Raw genomic sequence first — 19,013 nt, 5'->3', positions numbered from 1 at the left:
TAGTTGCACTTTGAAATTCAATCTTTCGAGGATACACAGTGAAACCTAATCTTTTAAGGGTGCACACTGAAACCCGATCGCACAGCCGCATAATTAATCTTCCAGTGGAAATGAAAGATGATGAATTAAACGGGGTTCCGGCAGAAACTGTATCATCCATTTGATGCTGCCACGCACTGCAAATTCTATTCTCACGGCCATCGTTCGGCTGCTCATGCTTTAAATCCCGGCATTAATTAAAAACAGGAAATACTCGTCGCAACAATTCGTGTAGTCGTTGGACTCTACCGACACCATTCGTTCTCATCGCATCGCTGTATCATTTTTTAAACGTATCTCGACGCTGTTGCCTTTGACGCCGCAATTGCTAAAAAACCGCGAAATTTCGCTGAACTGCGAAAACTAACTGCCAAAAGCGTTGCGGCCTTCACCCTTCAGTCGAATCTTTCGAAAGGTTAATACGGAAGAAATGAATCGATAAACTTTGGAAAACTATGTTCTATCATTTGTATTCGAAGTAATTACTCTCGGCACGAATTCCCATACACAAATATATATTCTTATACGAAGAAAATCTTATTTAAATGAATTCTTATTCGAATACAATTTTATTCGTAAAAATCTTTATGTAGACACATTTTTATTCGATCGAATATTTATTCGGTAATATCGAATACAATATTACCCAAATCTGCTCTATGCGAGTGCAATTAAATCGCTGCTGACTTCGAAGTTGTTCGGGGAATCAGCTGTCGCATCGCATTACGCTTTAACCTTTTAGAAGGTTATTCAGAGTTATTCAGAATTCTGCGCGAGGCTATTTCTCTGGACGGCAGAGTCTGATATGTACTGTACAGAGTGTCTGTATATTCTGTCTGTATATTGTTAAGATACAGTTATATTGTTAACAGTTATATTGTTAAGATAAGTCTGTATATTGTAAATCGATGTGACGACGAAAGAAGTGTGAAACAATGCATATGAAGACGATTATTTGATTCAAACGGTGACCGAGTGAGCTACTAGAGTAAGCCACTATAGTGCGCGTCGTTCAGAGAGATGACATCCGCGGAAGCCACTATAGTAGCGCGTCGTTCAGAGACATGACATCCGCAGAAGCCACTATGGTGGCGCGTCGTTCTGAAAGATGACATCCGCGGAAGCCACTATGGTGGCGCGTCGTTCTGAAAGATGACATCCGCGAAAGCCACTATAGTGGCGCGTCGTTCAGAGAGATGACATCCGCGGAAGCCACTATAGTGGCGCGTCGTGCCTAAAAGGTTATGAGATTTCTAGAATCGCTAGCCGGACCTGTAATTTTGTTTTGTACCCTGTGGTGGAAGTTCTGAGAGTTCACTGCTCGTTCGCGAGCCCTTGAAACTACGCTAACAATTTACCCGCAGTGATTATATCGTTGCATATTTTTCTGTTTCAGGTGAGTAACATATCGGCAGATGCTTTCCACGAAACTGTGTATCGCCTTGGATGTAAGTAGCAACCATTAATAAGCTACGATTTGAAAATGCGCGATGCATTGTGGTCTGCATTGTGTTCCTAACGCGAGAAAATTATTATTGTTTCTTTAGTTATCCCAGCAGTTGTCTAATAGAGAATGTTTAAAATACAAATGCTGTTACCTTCAAGTTTGTTATCAACTACAATTGGTTATTAGAACGTTAGTATTATTTTATTCCTTATATGTGTATCATCCTGGATTGTTCGAAATATTCCTGGTTTTTCTATTATACTGTAATAGACTAATGCAAACACAGAAATCATTTTCGTACGAGTTTTTAAGCAGCCGTGTTAATAAGTAAGAGAACTCTATGAGCTGTTTATTTTGAAAGTGGCATAAGTCACTTTACCGTAATGAAAAGTGGTGATTTTTTAATGTTTATACGAAATTATTTATCCTGAGAAAGATATCAGTATACTGAGATAACAAATACAAGTAAATCTTCTCGAAAGTTAGCATCCATACTTTTAAACGTGTTAAAACGCAAACCCTTAAATATATCGACTCAAAAACAAAGTGACTTATGCCACTTTCAAAATAAACGGCACATATATGCAACAGTTCATTCGATCACGTTCATGATTCTTTTGGAGTGCATTTGAGTAATGCCTGATAACAAAAAATTTCGGGAGAGCGTCAAGAAATGTTTGAAGATCTCATTGAAAGGGAATGTTACATATCCGAACAAAACGAGGCGACGGCATAAAAATTCTGAGAAGGGATAATCTTTTCACTAGCGATTGATATACATTTGGAGCACCCCAATGACTCTTTCCGCGTTAGAAATATATGCCAGGTCACAATGCGGTGACAATTTGTATTTTAATCAGCAGTTATGACTTATGGAAATCATTACGGTCACACATAAATACAATGCTTCGATATGCTTGATTACGAATTTCTATGTACGTTGATGTTTCCTGCTGTTTTGAATATGGTAATCGCCTCGCATACTACTTGAACAAGACGATTTTCTGGGAAAGTTCAAAGTATTTGTTCGATAGTATAATCACTTCTCGTACTGTACTCATTTTTTGCGAGTCACGAAGTAGATAAATATACCACGCAATATTATTCAAACGAAAGTGAAATGAAAGTAAACTGTCGCACAATGTCCGTAACGGAAATATTACGAGTATACTGTGGATTTTTATGAAATTTTTTATATAAACAGCTTGTTTTTCAAAAAGTGAGTTCATAGTACAATTTCTTTTTCCGATTCGAAAATTCGTTGTAGCAAACGTACACTAACGATACTATTCAATTTTTATGTTAAAAATATACTCTGGTATTTCATAAATGACATAAGTGCACAAATATCTCTGGTCTGATGACGAATGCCTTTATTATTAGAACAACAAAATTGTTTCGTGTCAGACGTCGGGAAATTCTGCCAGAAATATCCGGGATGCAACGTTCGAGTGTGATACTATATATATGATTAATATGTAATAATTAATACAATAATTAATATATTATATTAATATATAATATATATATATATATATATATATATATATATATATATATATATATATGATTAAAATAGAACTCGAGATAAAAAAAATATATATATATATATATATATATATATATATATAACCGCTTGGATTGAAAAATAAATAATGATTTATTGAGATATCGCTGTCAGTTTCGAATTGTTCCCCTTTATTTTAATTCGCCTTCTTCTTCGGAGTCTTATAACTGTTCTGGTAGAAGTTGTAAAAAAGTACGGAATTAACTAAGAGATTGGCGATTTGTATGTGCGATGGGTACTTGTTCACCTCACAGGACGGAAGGTATGCCACACAGGCGTGCAGTATCAGGAAGAAGAACTGCACCTATCGTGACAGAGATAAAAATCTTAAACAATATCGTCACACGTCCGATTTGGTAGATGCGTCGATGTTTACTTCCTCTTACCATTTGCATTATCGTGATCAGCGGTTTAATCGAATTCAGAATTTTCGGTGTTTTGTCGCCGAAGCTGCTGAAGAAATAATATGTGTACATGAACACGTGAACAGCACAGTTCACGGCCATCGGGAACGCGCACAACTTCATCGGATAGTATTTCGTGAACATCCACGCCAGCAGCAATGTCGTTATATGATGGTACAGGTGCAAGAAAGAAACCTGGTTGTACTTTTTCCTGAGCACGAACGTCACTGTCTCAGCTAGGTCGATGAGCTTTACCAGCATCGTCAGCCAGAACGTGTGTACAATCTGCAAAAGCGATTATATTTCTATGTTCAATGCTCCTTGTCACATTTGTTCTTGAAAAATCGTGTTGCCCTTGCAAGACGGTTTAGTTTTTAGTTTTCCAGTGATTTCGATGGTTTTAACTGAATAAATCAATAAAGAACAGTTTCGCATCGAACATTATTAAATTCGAATCTGTATATTGCATTTTCTATACTTCAATTTTCTCTTCAGAATCGTGGGAAAACAAATTTAAGATAGAGTTACAGTTCTGGAATAAAGTATATCAGATCCTGCACACTGAAATACACATATTCGTTATTTAATACATTGGGCCCGGCGCCGATATTCTTGTAATACATACAAAACCAAATCATATTTTTGTTGAGATTGTTTCAATAAATTTTATTAAAATTACTACATTTATTTTTTAACTTCGAAACTGTCGGTCCCCAAGGCCCGACGCCGGCCAAATGGAAAGTTCACTGTCGGAACGCAGGGACCGACGCCGGGCTGAACGTGTTAAAAAAGTGTATCAGGACAACTTTGTTTCGTTGAATGCTAACAATATTGTGATGCATGTTTTCTTTTCTCTTAAAGTCATTTATTTCAAATATTTAAGATCGTCGAAGACACGCACCGTGCAGTTGAAAGTTATTCCGCTGCATTTTCATGAATTTTAATTTCTATCAATATTGATCAATTGTATGAGCTATACGTATAGAGAACTGTATCTGTATGTCATTTATTGTGCGTTGACGGGTTAATTTGAAGCACTCTGTAAGATAAACAGAATCGTTTAACTCTTTGGATGTGTATGTAAAAAGATGTAAATTCGAAGAGTCTGTATTCTGTTTTGGCAGATGTTGGACTATGCTGTCGAATGTAATCGTTTTCAAGTACCTTTATGGGATTAGGGTCGAATGAATAGTCCGGTAAATAGCAGAATCTCGTTGGTTCGGAAAATAAACCAGCGCTAAACAACTGCATAATTATGTACGCGTTGATGAAAACTTGGAAGACGTTGTAGTATCTGATGAAAGTTTTCAAGCTATACGGCTCCCTGTTCTTCATGTACTTTGGTCCCAATTTTAGAACAATGACTAGATACGCCAACAGAGTCGAAGGAATGATTATGGGCGATGTTACCAACGGCAGATTCATGGTCCTCTGATCTGGAATTACGAACGATTAGAGTTACTACACACCAATCAAATAAGATCGTAGAACTACGAAACAGAAGATAAACGATCTTCGCGAACCGCGTTGGGAACTTTCCCTCATCGTTATTCAACTTCCTCGAACATTGTCTCTCTTTTCAGCCAACGTTCTCGGCAAATTAACTTTCTTGTGGAGACCCCCAACTCGTTATAAGCTGGTTAACTATCGCTGGCAAGTCTCGCTGAATTGACAATCTCAATACTACAACTTTTCTATTTGACTTTTGGTTGACAATTTCGCTTATTTATATTTACTTCAATCCTTTGATATTTTGGCAATTGTTTGTTCGATAACAAAATTGGATATTTGGTTCAAATATTATTATAATTAAAATTGTTCCTTCTTATTATTCCAATTATAACATCTTCCTCTTTGTGTTAAATTGTACCATTCTATTCTCTATAAAAATGTCAAACATATCACTTTTTTAATCATTTTCTTCGTATAAAACATTTGATTTTTCCATTAATGGACACATTTTTCATATGAAACGTAGACATAATTATAAAACATTTCTGCGATTTAAAAATTACTTTGCTAAAATTACTTTGCAAGGAGTATGACAGAATATGTCATCGGTTCACGATGTATTAAAAACGTTACATACTTCCAAATCGATCGGAGTAGAGATTGGTCTTTCACTCGCGAACATTTTCCTTTATGACAACAAAAATCATGTTAATGGCATCGCTGAAAATGTACATTCCTCGAGTAGATTTTTGTGGACTCTAGCTGATGAATCACAACAGCTCCCTAGACTTCATAATATCAGTAACGGTTTGATGCACTTGTTTATCGAGATGAAATCTCGACTAGAATTACTTACCAACATGCTCGTACCAATAGTAGCGGCAAAGCTCCATGATTTCCATTTCGTGCACTTTATTTCTTCGTCCGCAACAAATTCACCAAACTCCAATATTACTTCACCAACGTCAGATACCGATTGTTCCTCAATTTATCGATATGCCAAAGTGGCTTGTCTTCAAAAGTTTCGTGGATGCGAGGCGACGTGAAGCGTCTAACTAAATGTCACCGGAAAACCTCTCCAAAGTATGCAAGTCGTAAAAACTTATTTTAAAAGTCGCGTACCTCCACTGTCTCATTACTATAGTAAAAGATATTGGTAATTATTGACATTAGGGTCGTCCTCGCCGATGTCGATGATCTTGAAACATGTTGTCTTTGTCAACATTCGGAACAAGTTTGTCCTGTACATGTTGCCGCCGCGCCGCTTTAGTTTCCGAGATAATGGCAAAAATATGTGTCAAATAAAATATACATACTTGCTTAACCCGTGAGAAACATTATTTTGGTTATGTAGTGGAATTTCTGTGTAGACGAATTTATTGTTTTTTTTCAATATTATGACTGGAATATTTAAAATTTAAAATAATGATCATATAGTGTGAAGTTTAATATAAATGGTAATTAACATATTATTAAATATGGTTTTATTTCTTAAAAACATTATTTCTCGCAACAAATTAAATCTTTCCGTTTAGGCCGCATCAAACACCGGTGGCTGACAGTGTAAAATATGATATAAAACTAAAAAATTTACATTGTTTTCATAAATTTGTGCCATTAATGTACTTAAATATTACTTAGCAAAAATCTTTGATGGACTTTATTGAAACAGTTTGAACAAAACAACGGTTGTCCTTCTTTACAAAATGTGGCAACTTGCGTGACCTGACCGCGATTCCCTCATAAATCGGCGTGGCAGTTAATGTGATAAAATATACAGAATTATATGTAAAATTTCAAAAAGAAAAGGTACTGTAGTGGTTGGTTGGGCGAAGGAACGTATCGAGAGTCTGGTCGATTATGCTTGCAATGCCCCGAATTTCGCATAGTAGCCGGCCCTCGCCGCCTCCACACGTTCCTAACCCTAAACCATAGGACAAACAGTGCTAAAATTGTTTATTGTCGTAAGTAGGAAATATGCATATTTTATTTGAAATATATTTTTGCAATTATCTCGGAAACTAAAACCACGCCATGGCAACATGTATAGTAAAAAGCTGTTCAGAATATTTAATATTACGTTTAAAATAATCTTGACAAGATATTTCAAGATTATTGAAATCGATGAGGTCTCCGCTGATGTAAGTAATTACCGTAAATAATTATCAAGATGTTAACCCGCGTTGGAATTAATTTTCGGTTGAAATAATATGCTCTATGAATTTGATTTCCGTTAACGATCCATCTAATAAAAATACCCCATTAACTGCTGCCAACGTATTTTCGGCTCTTTGCGAGGTCTCAACGATTATTTAAATATTGTGATATAAAAGTAAATATATTCGTCGAACACGAAGATCAAAATCTTTAGCTTGTGTCCACATCGGTCTTGGATGACCTTGGAGCGATTCGCTGTTATGGCATCGTGAGATTGCTATCGGGCATTGAGAAGATCTAGGCTGGATAGACGAATGAAAAAAGAGAAACGGAGAAAAATTATACTTGATGATCAGAGTTCTCGTAAATCCTCATAATACAGTATTAGAATAATGTATTAGTTTCTTGCACGAAAAATATTTGATATTGTAATGACTTGGTTCCCAAGCGTTCCGAATAACATTACGACTGCGGATGTATTATGTATCGTTCGCAAAACTCGCAATTTAGTGTTTGAGGTTCAATGTTCACCTTTTTTCATTTATATGCTGACCTAACATTCAGATTTGCTTTACTTCAGCATCGGTCGACGTCATTGTGGAACGCTATTCTTTCACGAATGATACGATAAAAATAACAAAGCAGTGTTGTTCTTATAAAATATTTATAAAATACAAATCTTTGAACGTTGCAAACTTCTGTCTGTGTTGCAAAAAGTTGCTTCCGATGAAAAATGGATACGTTAATATTGAAAACGGTAGGGATCTTGTTCAAAAACTCCGAGAAGATGTGATTTCTGTTTTATTTCGTTTGTTCTGCTACATTTTCTGCTTCGTCCCGTTCAATCGCAATCGATGATCGATTCAGCATTCTTTGATAGACGTCAACTGTTCCGAATTGAATCTTGCGATTTGGTGGCCATACGATCGAAATCCCGTAATACAGCACTAAGTCCTATTCTTCTACCATTCTCTGCCACTCTAAACAAACGCTTGGATCCCCACCATTTTACTGCGCACCCCACCCACAATCAATCCTGCCTCAAATGCGACTCGTCAGCCAGTCAGAGCGAAGCAATTTTTAATCCCACTCTCGCCAACTGATCGAACTGCTGCCCAAAGTCGTACGCGAGTAGGACCCACTATTGTACTAGTTGCGCGTAGGTGCATAATTAGTCGCATGGGCGCCCCCTACCCTAGGCGTGGAGACACATCTCGCATTTGCATGGTCTTCTCGTCGTCCGCATTCGTTCGCGGTCGCAGATATCTTCGACGTTTTCTTCCCAATGTGTCCTATTTCGATTTTTGATCAGGCTTCTTGCAGGTGTCCTGGTACAAGTCGTAGAATAGCTCGAAATCGATTAGAAGATTGTGTATCTAAACGATGCTCAGTAGCCTCGATACTGAACAGGATGGCAGGTGTGAATGGTGTTTTGTGCCATGAGGACGACATGGTAACAGATGCAGAAAGGCATGAATAAACTTAATGAGAGTACCTGATCCAACGGATAAGCTCATGTGCTGTTCTCCGTTTAATATGGGAAAGTCCAGTTAGTCTAGATTTGATGGTTTAATATGTTTCTCTGATTCGAAGATGCATAACAGGTAACGTACACTAAAGATGCAATTAATTTTGGGGTTCAAAAATATCTTCTAGTATTTCATAAATACCATAAATGCATAGAAATTTACACTACAAAAAAGAACAAAACAAAATCGTTTCCTGTCAAACGTCGAGAGTTTCTACCAGGTGTTTTCGGGATGCATTTTTTTTACGTGTGATGCTACATGATTCAAATAGAACTCAAGGTAAAAGAAATATCCGATCCAATCGAAAAATAAATTATGATTTATTGCGATATTACTTGTCAGGATCCAATGGTTCTAGTTTCATTTAATTCGCCTTCTTCTTCGGAGTCTTATAGGTCTTCCGATAGAAGTTGTAGAACAGTGCGAAGTTGATTGAGATATTAGTGATTTGTACGATCGATGGGATGCTACTGACATTACAGTCCCGCACGAGTGGCACAAGGGCGTGCGTTATCATGTAGACAAACTGCACCTATTGTAACACACATACAAGTCTTAAGAAAAATATCGAATCGATTGATTTAAAAGATATGTCGGTGTAATTTTCCCCTTACCATTTGCATTATCGTGATCAGCGGTTTAATCGAATTCAGAATTTTCGGTGTTCTGTCGCCGAAGCTGCTGAAGAAATAATATGTGTACATGAACACGTGAACAGCACAGTTCAGGGCAACCGGGAACGCGCACAACTTCATCGGGTAGTATTTCGTGAACATCCACGCCAGCAGCAATGTCGTTATATGATGGTACAGGTGCAAGAAAGAAACCTGGTTGTACTTTTTCCTGAGCACGAACGTCACTGTCTCAGCTAGGTCGATGAGCTTTACCAGCATCGTCAGCCAGAACATGTGTACAATCTGCAAAAGCGATTATATTTCTATGTTCAATGCTCCTTGTCACATTTGTTCTTGAAAAATCGTGTTGCCCTTGCAAGACGGTTTAGTTTTTAGTTTTCCAGTGATTTCGATGGTTTTAACTGAATAAATCAATAAAGAACAGTTTCGCATCGAACATTATTAAATTCGAATCTGTATATTGCATTTTCTATACTTCAATTTTCTCTTCAGAATCGTGGGCAAACAAATTTAAAATAGAGTTACAGTTCTGGAATAAAAAGTATAGCAGATCCTGCACACTAAAATACACATATTCGTTATTTAATACATTGGGCCCGGCGCCGATATTCCTGTAATACATACAAAACCAAATCATATTTTTGTTGAGATTGTTTCAATAAATTTTATTAAAATTACTACATTTATTTTTTAACTTCGAAACTGTCGGTCCCCAAGGCCCGACGCCGGCCAAATGGAAAGTTCACTGTCGGAACGCAGGGACCGACGCCGGGCTGAACGTGTTAAAAAAGTGTATCAGGACAACTTTGTTTCGTTGAATGCTAACAATATTGTGATGCATGTTTTCTTTTCTCTTAAAGTCATTTATTTCAAATATTTAAGATCGTCGAAGACACGCACCGTGCAGTTGAAAGTTATTCCGCTGCATTTTCATGAATTTTAATTTCTATCAATATTGATCAATTGTATGAGCTATACGTATAGAGAACTGTATCTGTATGTCATTTATTGTGCGTTGACGGGTTAATTTGAAGCACTCTGTAAGATAAACAGAATCGTTTAACTCTTTGGATGTGTATGTAAAAAGATGTAAATTCGAAGAGTCTGTATTCTGTTTTGGCAGATGTTGGACTATGCTGTCGAATGTAATCGTTTTCAAGTACCTTTATGGGATTAGGGTCGAATGAATAGTCCGGTAAATAGCAGAATCTCGTTGGTTCGGAAAATAAACCAGCGCTAAACAACTGCATAATTATGTACGCGTTGATGAAAACTTGGAAGACGTTGTAGTATCTGATGAAAGTTTTCAAGCTATACGGCTCCCTGTTCTTCATGTACTTTGGTCCCAATTTTAGAACAATGACTAGATACGCCAACAGAGTCGAAGGAATGATTATGGGCGATGTTACCAACGGCAGATTCATGGTCCTCTGATCTGGAATTACGAACGATTAGAGTTACTACACACCAATCAAATAAGATCGTAGAACTACGAAACAGAAGATAAACGATCTTCGCGAACCGCGTTGGGAACTTTCCCTCATCGTTATTCAACTTCCTCGAACATTGTCTCTCTTTTCAGCCAACGATCTCGGCAAATTAACTTTCTTGTGGAGACCCAACTCGTTATAAGCTGGTTAACTATCGCTGGCAAGTCTCGCTGAATTGACAATCTCAATACTACAACTTTTCTATTTGACTTTTGGTTGACAATTTCGCTTATTTATATTTACTTCAATTCTTTGATATTTTGGCAATTGTTTGTTCGATAACAAAATTGGACATTTGGTTCAAATATTATTATAATTAAAATTGTTCCTTCTTATTATATTCCAATTATAACATCTTCCCCTTTGCGTTAAATTGTACCATTCTATTCTCTATAAAAATGTCAAACATATTACTTTTTTAATCATTTTCTTCGTATAAAACATTTGATTTTTCCATTAATGGACACATTTTTCATATGAAATGTAGACATAATTATAAAACATTTCTGCGATTTAAAAATTACTTTGCTAAAATTACTTTACAAAGAGCATGACAGAATATGTCTTCGGTTCACGATGTATTAAAAACGTTACATACTTTCAAATCGATCGGAGTAGAGATTGATCTTTCACTCGTGAACATTTTCCTTTATGACAACAAAAATCATGTTAATGGCATCGCTGAAAATGTACATTCCTCGAGTAGATTTTTGTGGACTCTAGCTGATGAATCACAACAGGTCTCTAGACTTCATAATGTCAGTAACGGTTTGATGCACTTGTTCATCGAGATGAAATCTCGACTAGAATTACTTACCAACATGCTCGTACCAATAGTAGCGGTAAAGCTCCACGATTTCCATTTCGATTACTTTGTTTCTTCGCTCATTGCAAATTCACCAAACTGAAATTTCACTTCACCAACGTCTGATATCAATTGTTTCCCAATTTAACGATTTGAAAATATGGACTGCTTCAGAAGGTTCGCGGACGCGCGCCAACACGAAGTGCCGAACTGGATGCCACGGGGAACGCTATTTAAAGTGTAGAGATCGTAAAAAGTTATTAAAGGTCGCACATTTACTGCCATTGCTGTAGTAAAAACTATTTGAATCTGCATCGGAATTAATTTTCAGCTCAAATAATATGCTGTATGAATCTGATTTCCATTTGCAATCTGTCGAATACCAATACCTTAGTAACTGGTGCCAACAAATGAAACATTTCAAAAACAAGATTGCTCCGTCCTTCAACGAAACTTTCGTGCCGCATCCGTCTAACTTTCTCCGGGACGAATGACCTTTTCTTTTTATCCCTAAAAAACCTTTATTAACGAGAAATCTTCGGCTCAGCGAGACAAATTGACAGTCCTTCAACGAATGACGTGCAGTCAACAGAGGGTCACGTTCGTTGGGCTTTCAATTTCGTAGAGCCATCGTCTTCTTCCTTATGACAGGGTCGCTAGCACGTACCGCTTCGGTCGCCCATCCGGGGTTTCTTGCTAGCTGCGGCACTGCGTGCTACGTCACTCTACATCCCCTTTCATCGCGTCACTGACCAACGAATTTCGAGCTTTCTATCCACGAAACTGTATAAAAACTCGAAACCGATTCTTCTCTAGATCAGTTGTCACCAGTCAGTTCACCGTCAATTAGTCTTTAGTCATTCGTCCATCATCGATCAGTCAGTGGCAGTTCAACTCAATTCATTTTAAACCAAATACAATTGGTCACCTAAGAGTTAAAACCATTCTACAACAACCTATCATCCGTATCACTCGAAAGAGTCATACGGAATCACGCAGACTCGGTGTCATATAAATTTGAGTCGGGGACCTATGACCTCCGTAGATCAAACAGTTTCACAGTTTGATCTCACCGAGAAAACGTGAAAAAACAAAGATCACATTTTGCATCTCATTGCACATTCTCGGCACTTTGCATTGATCCAGGATAATTTCAGAGTGAGTGTTATGATATTGTGTGATTGCTACCGAGCAATGAGAAGATCGAGGCTGGATAATTGCATTAAAAATGAGAAACAGACCAAGTTTACCAGTGTGAATTATGTAATGTTTGTAAAATCCACAATCCAGTACTTGAGGTCCAACGTTAATTTTTGTTTTATTTTCATAATGCCTCAACATTGGGATTTGATTTACTTCAGCCAACGTCGTTGTCGTGTCCTATCCTTTCACGAATGATACGATAAAAATAGGGAAGCTGTGTTTTTATAAAATATTTATAAAATACAAATCTTTGAATGTTGTGAACCTTTGTCTGTTGCAAAAAATTGCTTCCGATGAAATGTGAATACTTTAACCCTTCCATAGTGGAAGCATTAACCCTTTTACTTCCCGATAAGACGTGTGTAACTTCTTTTATCGTTTTAAATGATTCTGTCGGTGATAATGAGTGCAGAGAAGAAACTTTTAAACACGTTTTACAAATTTTATTGAGGAAAAGGAGCATCCAATTACACATAATTACGTTTTATGCCATATATGTTGTAACATGAAGCACGAAAACATACGTCGCTGTCCTGGCAAAATTATCTCCTTTTCTTTCTAATTCTCTTCCCACTAATTCAACGTGAACAGCATGCCGCGCATAATCTAGACGGTTTTTCTTTGTTAGCAGTTGCTGAAATATATTTGATAAAACCGTCTTTCTGTCAAACGAAACGGTTATGGAGATGCAGAAGTTCGGCCAGCCATAAGCATTCCATACTGCTTGGTCTGAAAGATGTACGGAAATTTTATAACAATATTTTTTCCCCCTGCTACGCGTTACATCATAGCATTTGACATATCGATTCAATTTATCAACACCTTCCATTGTAAAATTGGTCGCGTATGCTCTTCGGAGTATTCTTGATTTTATAATTTTTTTGTCTATTCGAATGAACACTGAATTGTGAACAGCGGACGCTAGTCACCAATGAGCCCAAGAAAATCTCGGGATCCTTGTTTTGGTGCTTGACGCTTCGCCCTTATTCACTGCGAAAACGTTAACATTGAAAAGGTAGGAATCTTGTTCAAAAGGTCAGGAAAAATGAGAGTTCTGTTTTATTTCGATTCTTCAGTTACATTTTGTGTGTGTGTGTGTGTGTGTGTGTGTGTGTGTGTGTGTGTGTGTGTGTGTGTGTGTGTGTGTGTGTGTGTGTGTGTGCCGTACAAGTCTTTAGTTACAGTTTGTTCCGTCTAATTGGGAACCCGCGATGGATATTTTATTATTCAAAAGGTAACAACCAAAACAAATGTCACAAGAACATTCATAAACGTTGTATTCTAATTCTGTAACACCGTATTATTACTTCGGTTTCTTGTGCGCATCTATACAATGCAAGAATCTTCGTTTACTTACCAAGATTTCTTGAGGTCGAAACTAAATGCAAATATTCCCATTTATTCAAATAACTATACCTCTCAAGTCAAATTATATACACAGTTGAGAAACCATAAATTAGAATGTCAGCAGAAAGTAACGCATGTACCGGTATCGCAGTAATTACGATTCGTTTAGAGTTGTTAAATTTGATCGTAGTGCGAATAGCATCGCGTGCAATATCGGTAATCACAGTTGGCGTCTCATCATTTCCAGCTAGTCGACAATTTCAATTGCAATTTCTATGCAAGCATATTCTTCCTAATGTGTCCTACATCGACTTTTGATTAGTTTTCTTGTAAGTTTCCTGGTAGAAGTCGTAGAACAGCTTGAAGTTGATCACAAGATTACTTATTGAAACGATGCCCGGTAACCTCGCTACTGGGCAGGATGGCAGGAATGACATGATGTTTTGACTTATGAGAAGTACGAACTGTGCCTGTTATAAAAGAAATAGATAGGCGTTAATATATCCGATAAGTATCTGATTCAAAGATTCTAATTTTGCATAAACTCGTGTGCCTTCATCAATTGAAATCGAATAAGTCGAATTGGTCTGAATGTTCCATTTCTAAGAAAATATTATAATATTTTCCTCCAAAATTGGAAAAGTTGATTTGACTTGGACACGATCTTTTTTCTAAAGGACAATGTAACAAAACGCAATAATTCTTTCAAAACTACACTAAATAATTTGAATTTTTTTAGATGATAAATGAATTAGTCTATTAGGTGATGGTAAAATATTTTTTTCTTAAATATTGCTATTACTTCGAATGAAAAGAAAAAATTAAAAATCTTCGTTTTTTACCTTTTTTACTTGAGCCTATAACGAAAATTAAAAAAGCGTCTCTTGTGGATTCCGGTAATTTTATTATTACGTTAAAATCCTTGAGCATCTGTAGATAGTAGTTAACCGATTTTGATCAAATTTTCAACATATATTCATATCGGTTACCAAGTTCTAAGAAAGATATATTTTAAATTTTCGTTACACGCTCAGATAAAAAAGTTAAAAAAAACGGAGCTTTTTTGTCATTCCAGGTAATAGCAAAACTAAAAGAAAAAACCGTTTTGGTCATCGTGTTGTAGACTAATTTCTCTATCATCTAAAAACAATTCAAGTCAGTTAGTACAGTTTTAAAGTAGTTATTGTGTTTTAGAAGCTTTACGAACACTTTTATGAGCCAGCGTATGGAAGGCGTTTTTGTCGGTGTACTATCAGCGAAAGATATTAAGAAACGTTGATCGACGATTTCTGTTTACCATTTGCATTATCGTGATTAGTGGCTTTATCTTCTTCAGAATTTTCGGCGCTTTGTCTCCCATTGTGCTGAAGTAGTAATAGGTGTACATGATCACGTGAATAATGCAGTTCACTATGATCGCGAAAGAGGCCATTGCCACTGGAACGTATCTCCCGAAAGTCCAAACAACTATCACCGTCGATATGTGGTGGTATATGTGTAGAAATGAAATCTGCCTGTCCTTTTTCCTCAGCACGAATACGCCTGTTTCGATCAAGTCGATAAGCTTCAGAAGTAGCGTCCACCAGAACGTGTAGGCAATCTGCAACACACGATAGGGTTATATTAAAACTAAATAAAACTTTATGTAACCAATGTTGTGTAGAGTTTTCTTTACCGTAGCTGCGTGTGTACCACAGATACAGTATTCTAGACCTCACAATTTTGGTTGTTTTTCATAGCCTAATCCGCATGTTTTTATTTAGATTTCAGATTCGAATTTATATCAGTAGTGAGGAATGTGAATCTGAGGTACTATTCGCTTGCTCATTTGAGGCAAATGAATAATGCTGCGATACATGCACGAGAAATTACGTTTTTTATCGTAATAATTAAGAATTACGAACACGTACAAACAGTTCGTGTAGATTGCTGCGGATCGATGGAATTAAATTTTACAGTGCATTTGCTCGTGATTTTGTTCGGCGAAAATTATGTACGGCTTCGTTTACATGAAACAACTTATAAATTAGATGGATTGGCATCGATTAATTTTCGAGTATCTAGTGTCATGTTGACATCTACACAGTAAAAGATGGTCTTTAAATACCTTTACATGCTTGGGATCAAACGTATAATTCGGTAACGTGCAGATCACTGAGAATTCTGTCAGTACTCCTGCTGATAAAAATTGTTGCACTATCAAGGCATTGCTGACTATTTGGAAAATGTTGTAGTATTTCACGAAAGTCTTCAGATCGTACGGCTTTTTGTCTTTCATGTACCTCGGCCCGCATTTCAAGACGAAGTATAGATACGAGGCGAGGATAGTCGGGATGAGAATGGGCGATGCCATTAACGGCAAAACGATGTTCCTCGGATCTGAAATCAAAAACAATTCAAGTTGCCGATTAAAGGATATTAATATATATATATTAATAGATATATTAAAGGAATTGTACAGCGGAAAATAAACGATGTTCCTTCGTCGTCTAATAAACTTTTCTCGTCGATATTGGATTTCGTTAGAGCGACGCACTGCGGCGACAAATTCCATTTTATAAACTTTCGATTTTCACAACAAAAGAATTAGTTTCGTATTAACAAATAGTGAGAGCATAATGTACGAAACTCCGAAATGAAAAAAAAATTCCTTTTAAAAAAGGTATACGAATCACAGGTAACGGTTTCTTCTGCCATGAGAATTCATTAGTTTTCAGGCGAACCTGTAATTTTTCCGTATTACTTTTCGTTTATTACTGAGGTTGAATGATTTATTTATTCTTTAAATATATAAATATGTGTAAACGTAGTCTTCGTTCATTATATTACTGTTCCAAACAGTTAACAATCATCTCAACGACAGTTATGTAATGAGCGACATGAAGATAGTTTATGTAACGTAACGAAAATCATTATCAAATATCTTCTTTTACTCGAAGGATCAATTAATTATATATATTTCACTTTTTTCTTTATTGTTAAAGACATAGCCGTAAAAGATTCACCCGACGCATCAAATATACGGTAACGTTCGCACGATTTATTTTTGGAAGTTCTGAACGTTGATATTCCCCCTCTGCAAATCCACTTTAAAGTAAATCAGAAAATAAATCTTTTAAACCACATCGAGTCGTTTTTGTGATATAGAAATACTTAATTGATAAATTCTCTTGGATGATTTCGTTTCCACGTCACCATTTCGTTTTCATTACGTTTATTATGTATGTAGTATATGTTAATGTTTAGCGAATAAGTAAATATTGGTAATACAATTTTTAACTTTACAAAATAAAACCGTCTTTTTGATTCAATATTTTAACAGCAACACTTACTCTGTGTTTGACGCGTATGAAATGGAGGCGCTACAGCTGACTGGTTAAACAGTTTATTAAAATGAATCTGTGATTATGGAGAAACTGGTCTTTAGTGAAATCTTATTGCTCGAAACAGCAATGGATATGAAGCTGTCTAGAAATGATGAAAGTTCTGTTTCTATCCGGGGCACCGACTATGGGCAAAGAACTCGAAATGAACCACACTTCAATATCTCACGAATTTTCTACGGATGACATTTTTTATTTTATTTCGATATTACTCACAAATTTCAAATTATCGATATTACTCACCAACATTTTGGTTCCAATAAAAGTCGTAAATCTCTGCGATTCCCATTTTGGACACTTTCCCGCTCTATCGCGAACAACTTCACGAACTCGTTACTTAATTCTAAGATAGTAGATTATACGCTATTATGCTCTGATATTTACAACGGCATGTGCAAGGAAAGATACCGACTCTCCTTACCACATTTTTCGAACTGTTCTGCCATTGCTTCAGGCACGTTTGACGTCTATATCACATCAGTCTCTTAAAATGTGCATTCATTTGAACTAATCAAAGTGTTAACAAAGTCAATGAAGCATCACATACCTATTGTCTGTAATAGACTTTGATTCTCATGTGATAACGTGTGGTTTGTATTATCGATTGTTACTGAAATCGTTGCTAACCTACCTCGTTGCAGGCCTAAACTGCGTAATACACTGCTTGGCAGTTCCTGTTTTTGTGTTTACGAAGTATCGCGTGGAGTTTCTATTTTGAAGTCATGAATAAACAATAGATAGCAGCGCTTATAGTTGATCATGAAATGATTAAATAAAATTGTTTTTTCATATCCTTGACATTTTTTTAACTAAAAAATTTACATTGTTTTAAGTAATGAAAATTTATTAAAAATTTACTTAATTTTTATTTATTATAGAATTATATTATTAAGGCATCTTAATGGATTTCATTGAAACACGGTAAACGTAAAAATGGTTGTCCTTCGCAAGTACACATGATTTACAATATTTTCGCACTGCAGAGACTTTTCCAGGTATTTTCTGGCGTTTGTGTTGTCGTTTATTAGAAGTTGTTGCAATTTCCTTAAGAATTCACGTGGTGCTCAACGTGTTAAATTAGCATTGCGAATCGTTCTTTGAATTCTGCTCGGACACGGAATTATTTAAATTAGAAATATCATTTACGTACTTTGTTAATCTTCGCTCTAGATCTTGCTTAAAAATTTCATATGATACACATAAGGTGTCACGAACACCTGAAAATTAAAACGGCTGTCACGGTTAAATTAGTTATTATATCGGGTGCGAAAAATGAGTAAATATTCCTCAGACATTCTGAAACAAGGATGAATAGCGTTTTCCTATTATCACTGTCACGTAGTAAAAAAGAAATTCGGAAGTTCACGTTCTGCGACATGCTCACTGATTCCAACGCAGCATTAGTCACTGTTTTTCGTTAATAACTCACCTTTTCACAATAACAAAGCCGCGTATTTAATTTTCGGCTAAGGGAAAAATTACTTCAAATGACCTCAGATACCCCCACCCTATTTTCGGCTGTTAAAGTAATTATGGAACACCCGGTATAATATAT

General features: G+C 36.3%; 4 protein-coding genes across 5 annotated transcripts in view; 1 reads left to right on the top strand and 3 right to left on the bottom strand.

The window, feature by feature from the left end:
- The window catches only part of LOC117222450 (discs large 1), a 496,085-nt gene that overhangs the window by 385,783 nt on the left and 91,289 nt on the right, over positions 1 to 19,013 (top strand). The window lies entirely within an intron of this gene.
- LOC117222473 (very long chain fatty acid elongase 1) lies at positions 3,128 to 5,924 on the bottom strand. 2 transcript variants are annotated; one of them, XM_033474189.2, is made up of 4 exons: positions 5,766 to 5,924; positions 4,622 to 4,893; positions 3,440 to 3,742; positions 3,128 to 3,357 (listed from the first exon to the last, which is right to left on the bottom strand). In XM_033474189.2, the coding sequence occupies exons 1-4, from the start codon at positions 5,809 to 5,811 to the stop codon at positions 3,190 to 3,192; spliced, it is 789 nt and encodes a 262-aa protein (XP_033330080.2). In that variant the 5' UTR covers positions 5,812 to 5,924; the 3' UTR covers positions 3,128 to 3,189. The 2 variants fall into 2 exon arrangements, with proteins under 2 accessions (XP_033330080.2, XP_076378143.1); XM_076522028.1 differs by lacking the exon at positions 5,766 to 5,924 and adding an exon at positions 4,981 to 5,017.
- On the bottom strand, positions 8,897 to 11,741 carry LOC117222472 (very long chain fatty acid elongase 4-like). The gene is made up of 4 exons (XM_033474188.2): positions 11,538 to 11,741; positions 10,394 to 10,665; positions 9,210 to 9,512; positions 8,897 to 9,127 (listed from the first exon to the last, which is right to left on the bottom strand). The coding sequence occupies exons 1-4, from the start codon at positions 11,581 to 11,583 to the stop codon at positions 8,960 to 8,962; spliced, it is 789 nt and encodes a 262-aa protein (XP_033330079.2). The 5' UTR covers positions 11,584 to 11,741; the 3' UTR covers positions 8,897 to 8,959.
- LOC117223955 (very long chain fatty acid elongase 1) lies at positions 13,765 to 17,915 on the bottom strand. Its single transcript, XM_076522029.1, has 4 exons — positions 17,702 to 17,915; positions 16,183 to 16,454; positions 15,373 to 15,675; positions 13,765 to 14,545 (listed from the first exon to the last, which is right to left on the bottom strand). The coding sequence occupies exons 1-4, from the start codon at positions 17,745 to 17,747 to the stop codon at positions 14,378 to 14,380; spliced, it is 789 nt and encodes a 262-aa protein (XP_076378144.1). The 5' UTR covers positions 17,748 to 17,915; the 3' UTR covers positions 13,765 to 14,377.

Source organism: Megalopta genalis, chromosome 5, assembly GCF_051020955.1.
Source record: "Megalopta genalis isolate 19385.01 chromosome 5, iyMegGena1_principal, whole genome shotgun sequence".
Lineage (NCBI taxonomy): Eukaryota > Metazoa > Arthropoda > Insecta > Hymenoptera > Halictidae > Megalopta > Megalopta genalis.
The sequence above is the reverse complement of the archived record's forward strand: the minus strand, read 5'-3'. Positions and strand labels throughout refer to the sequence as shown.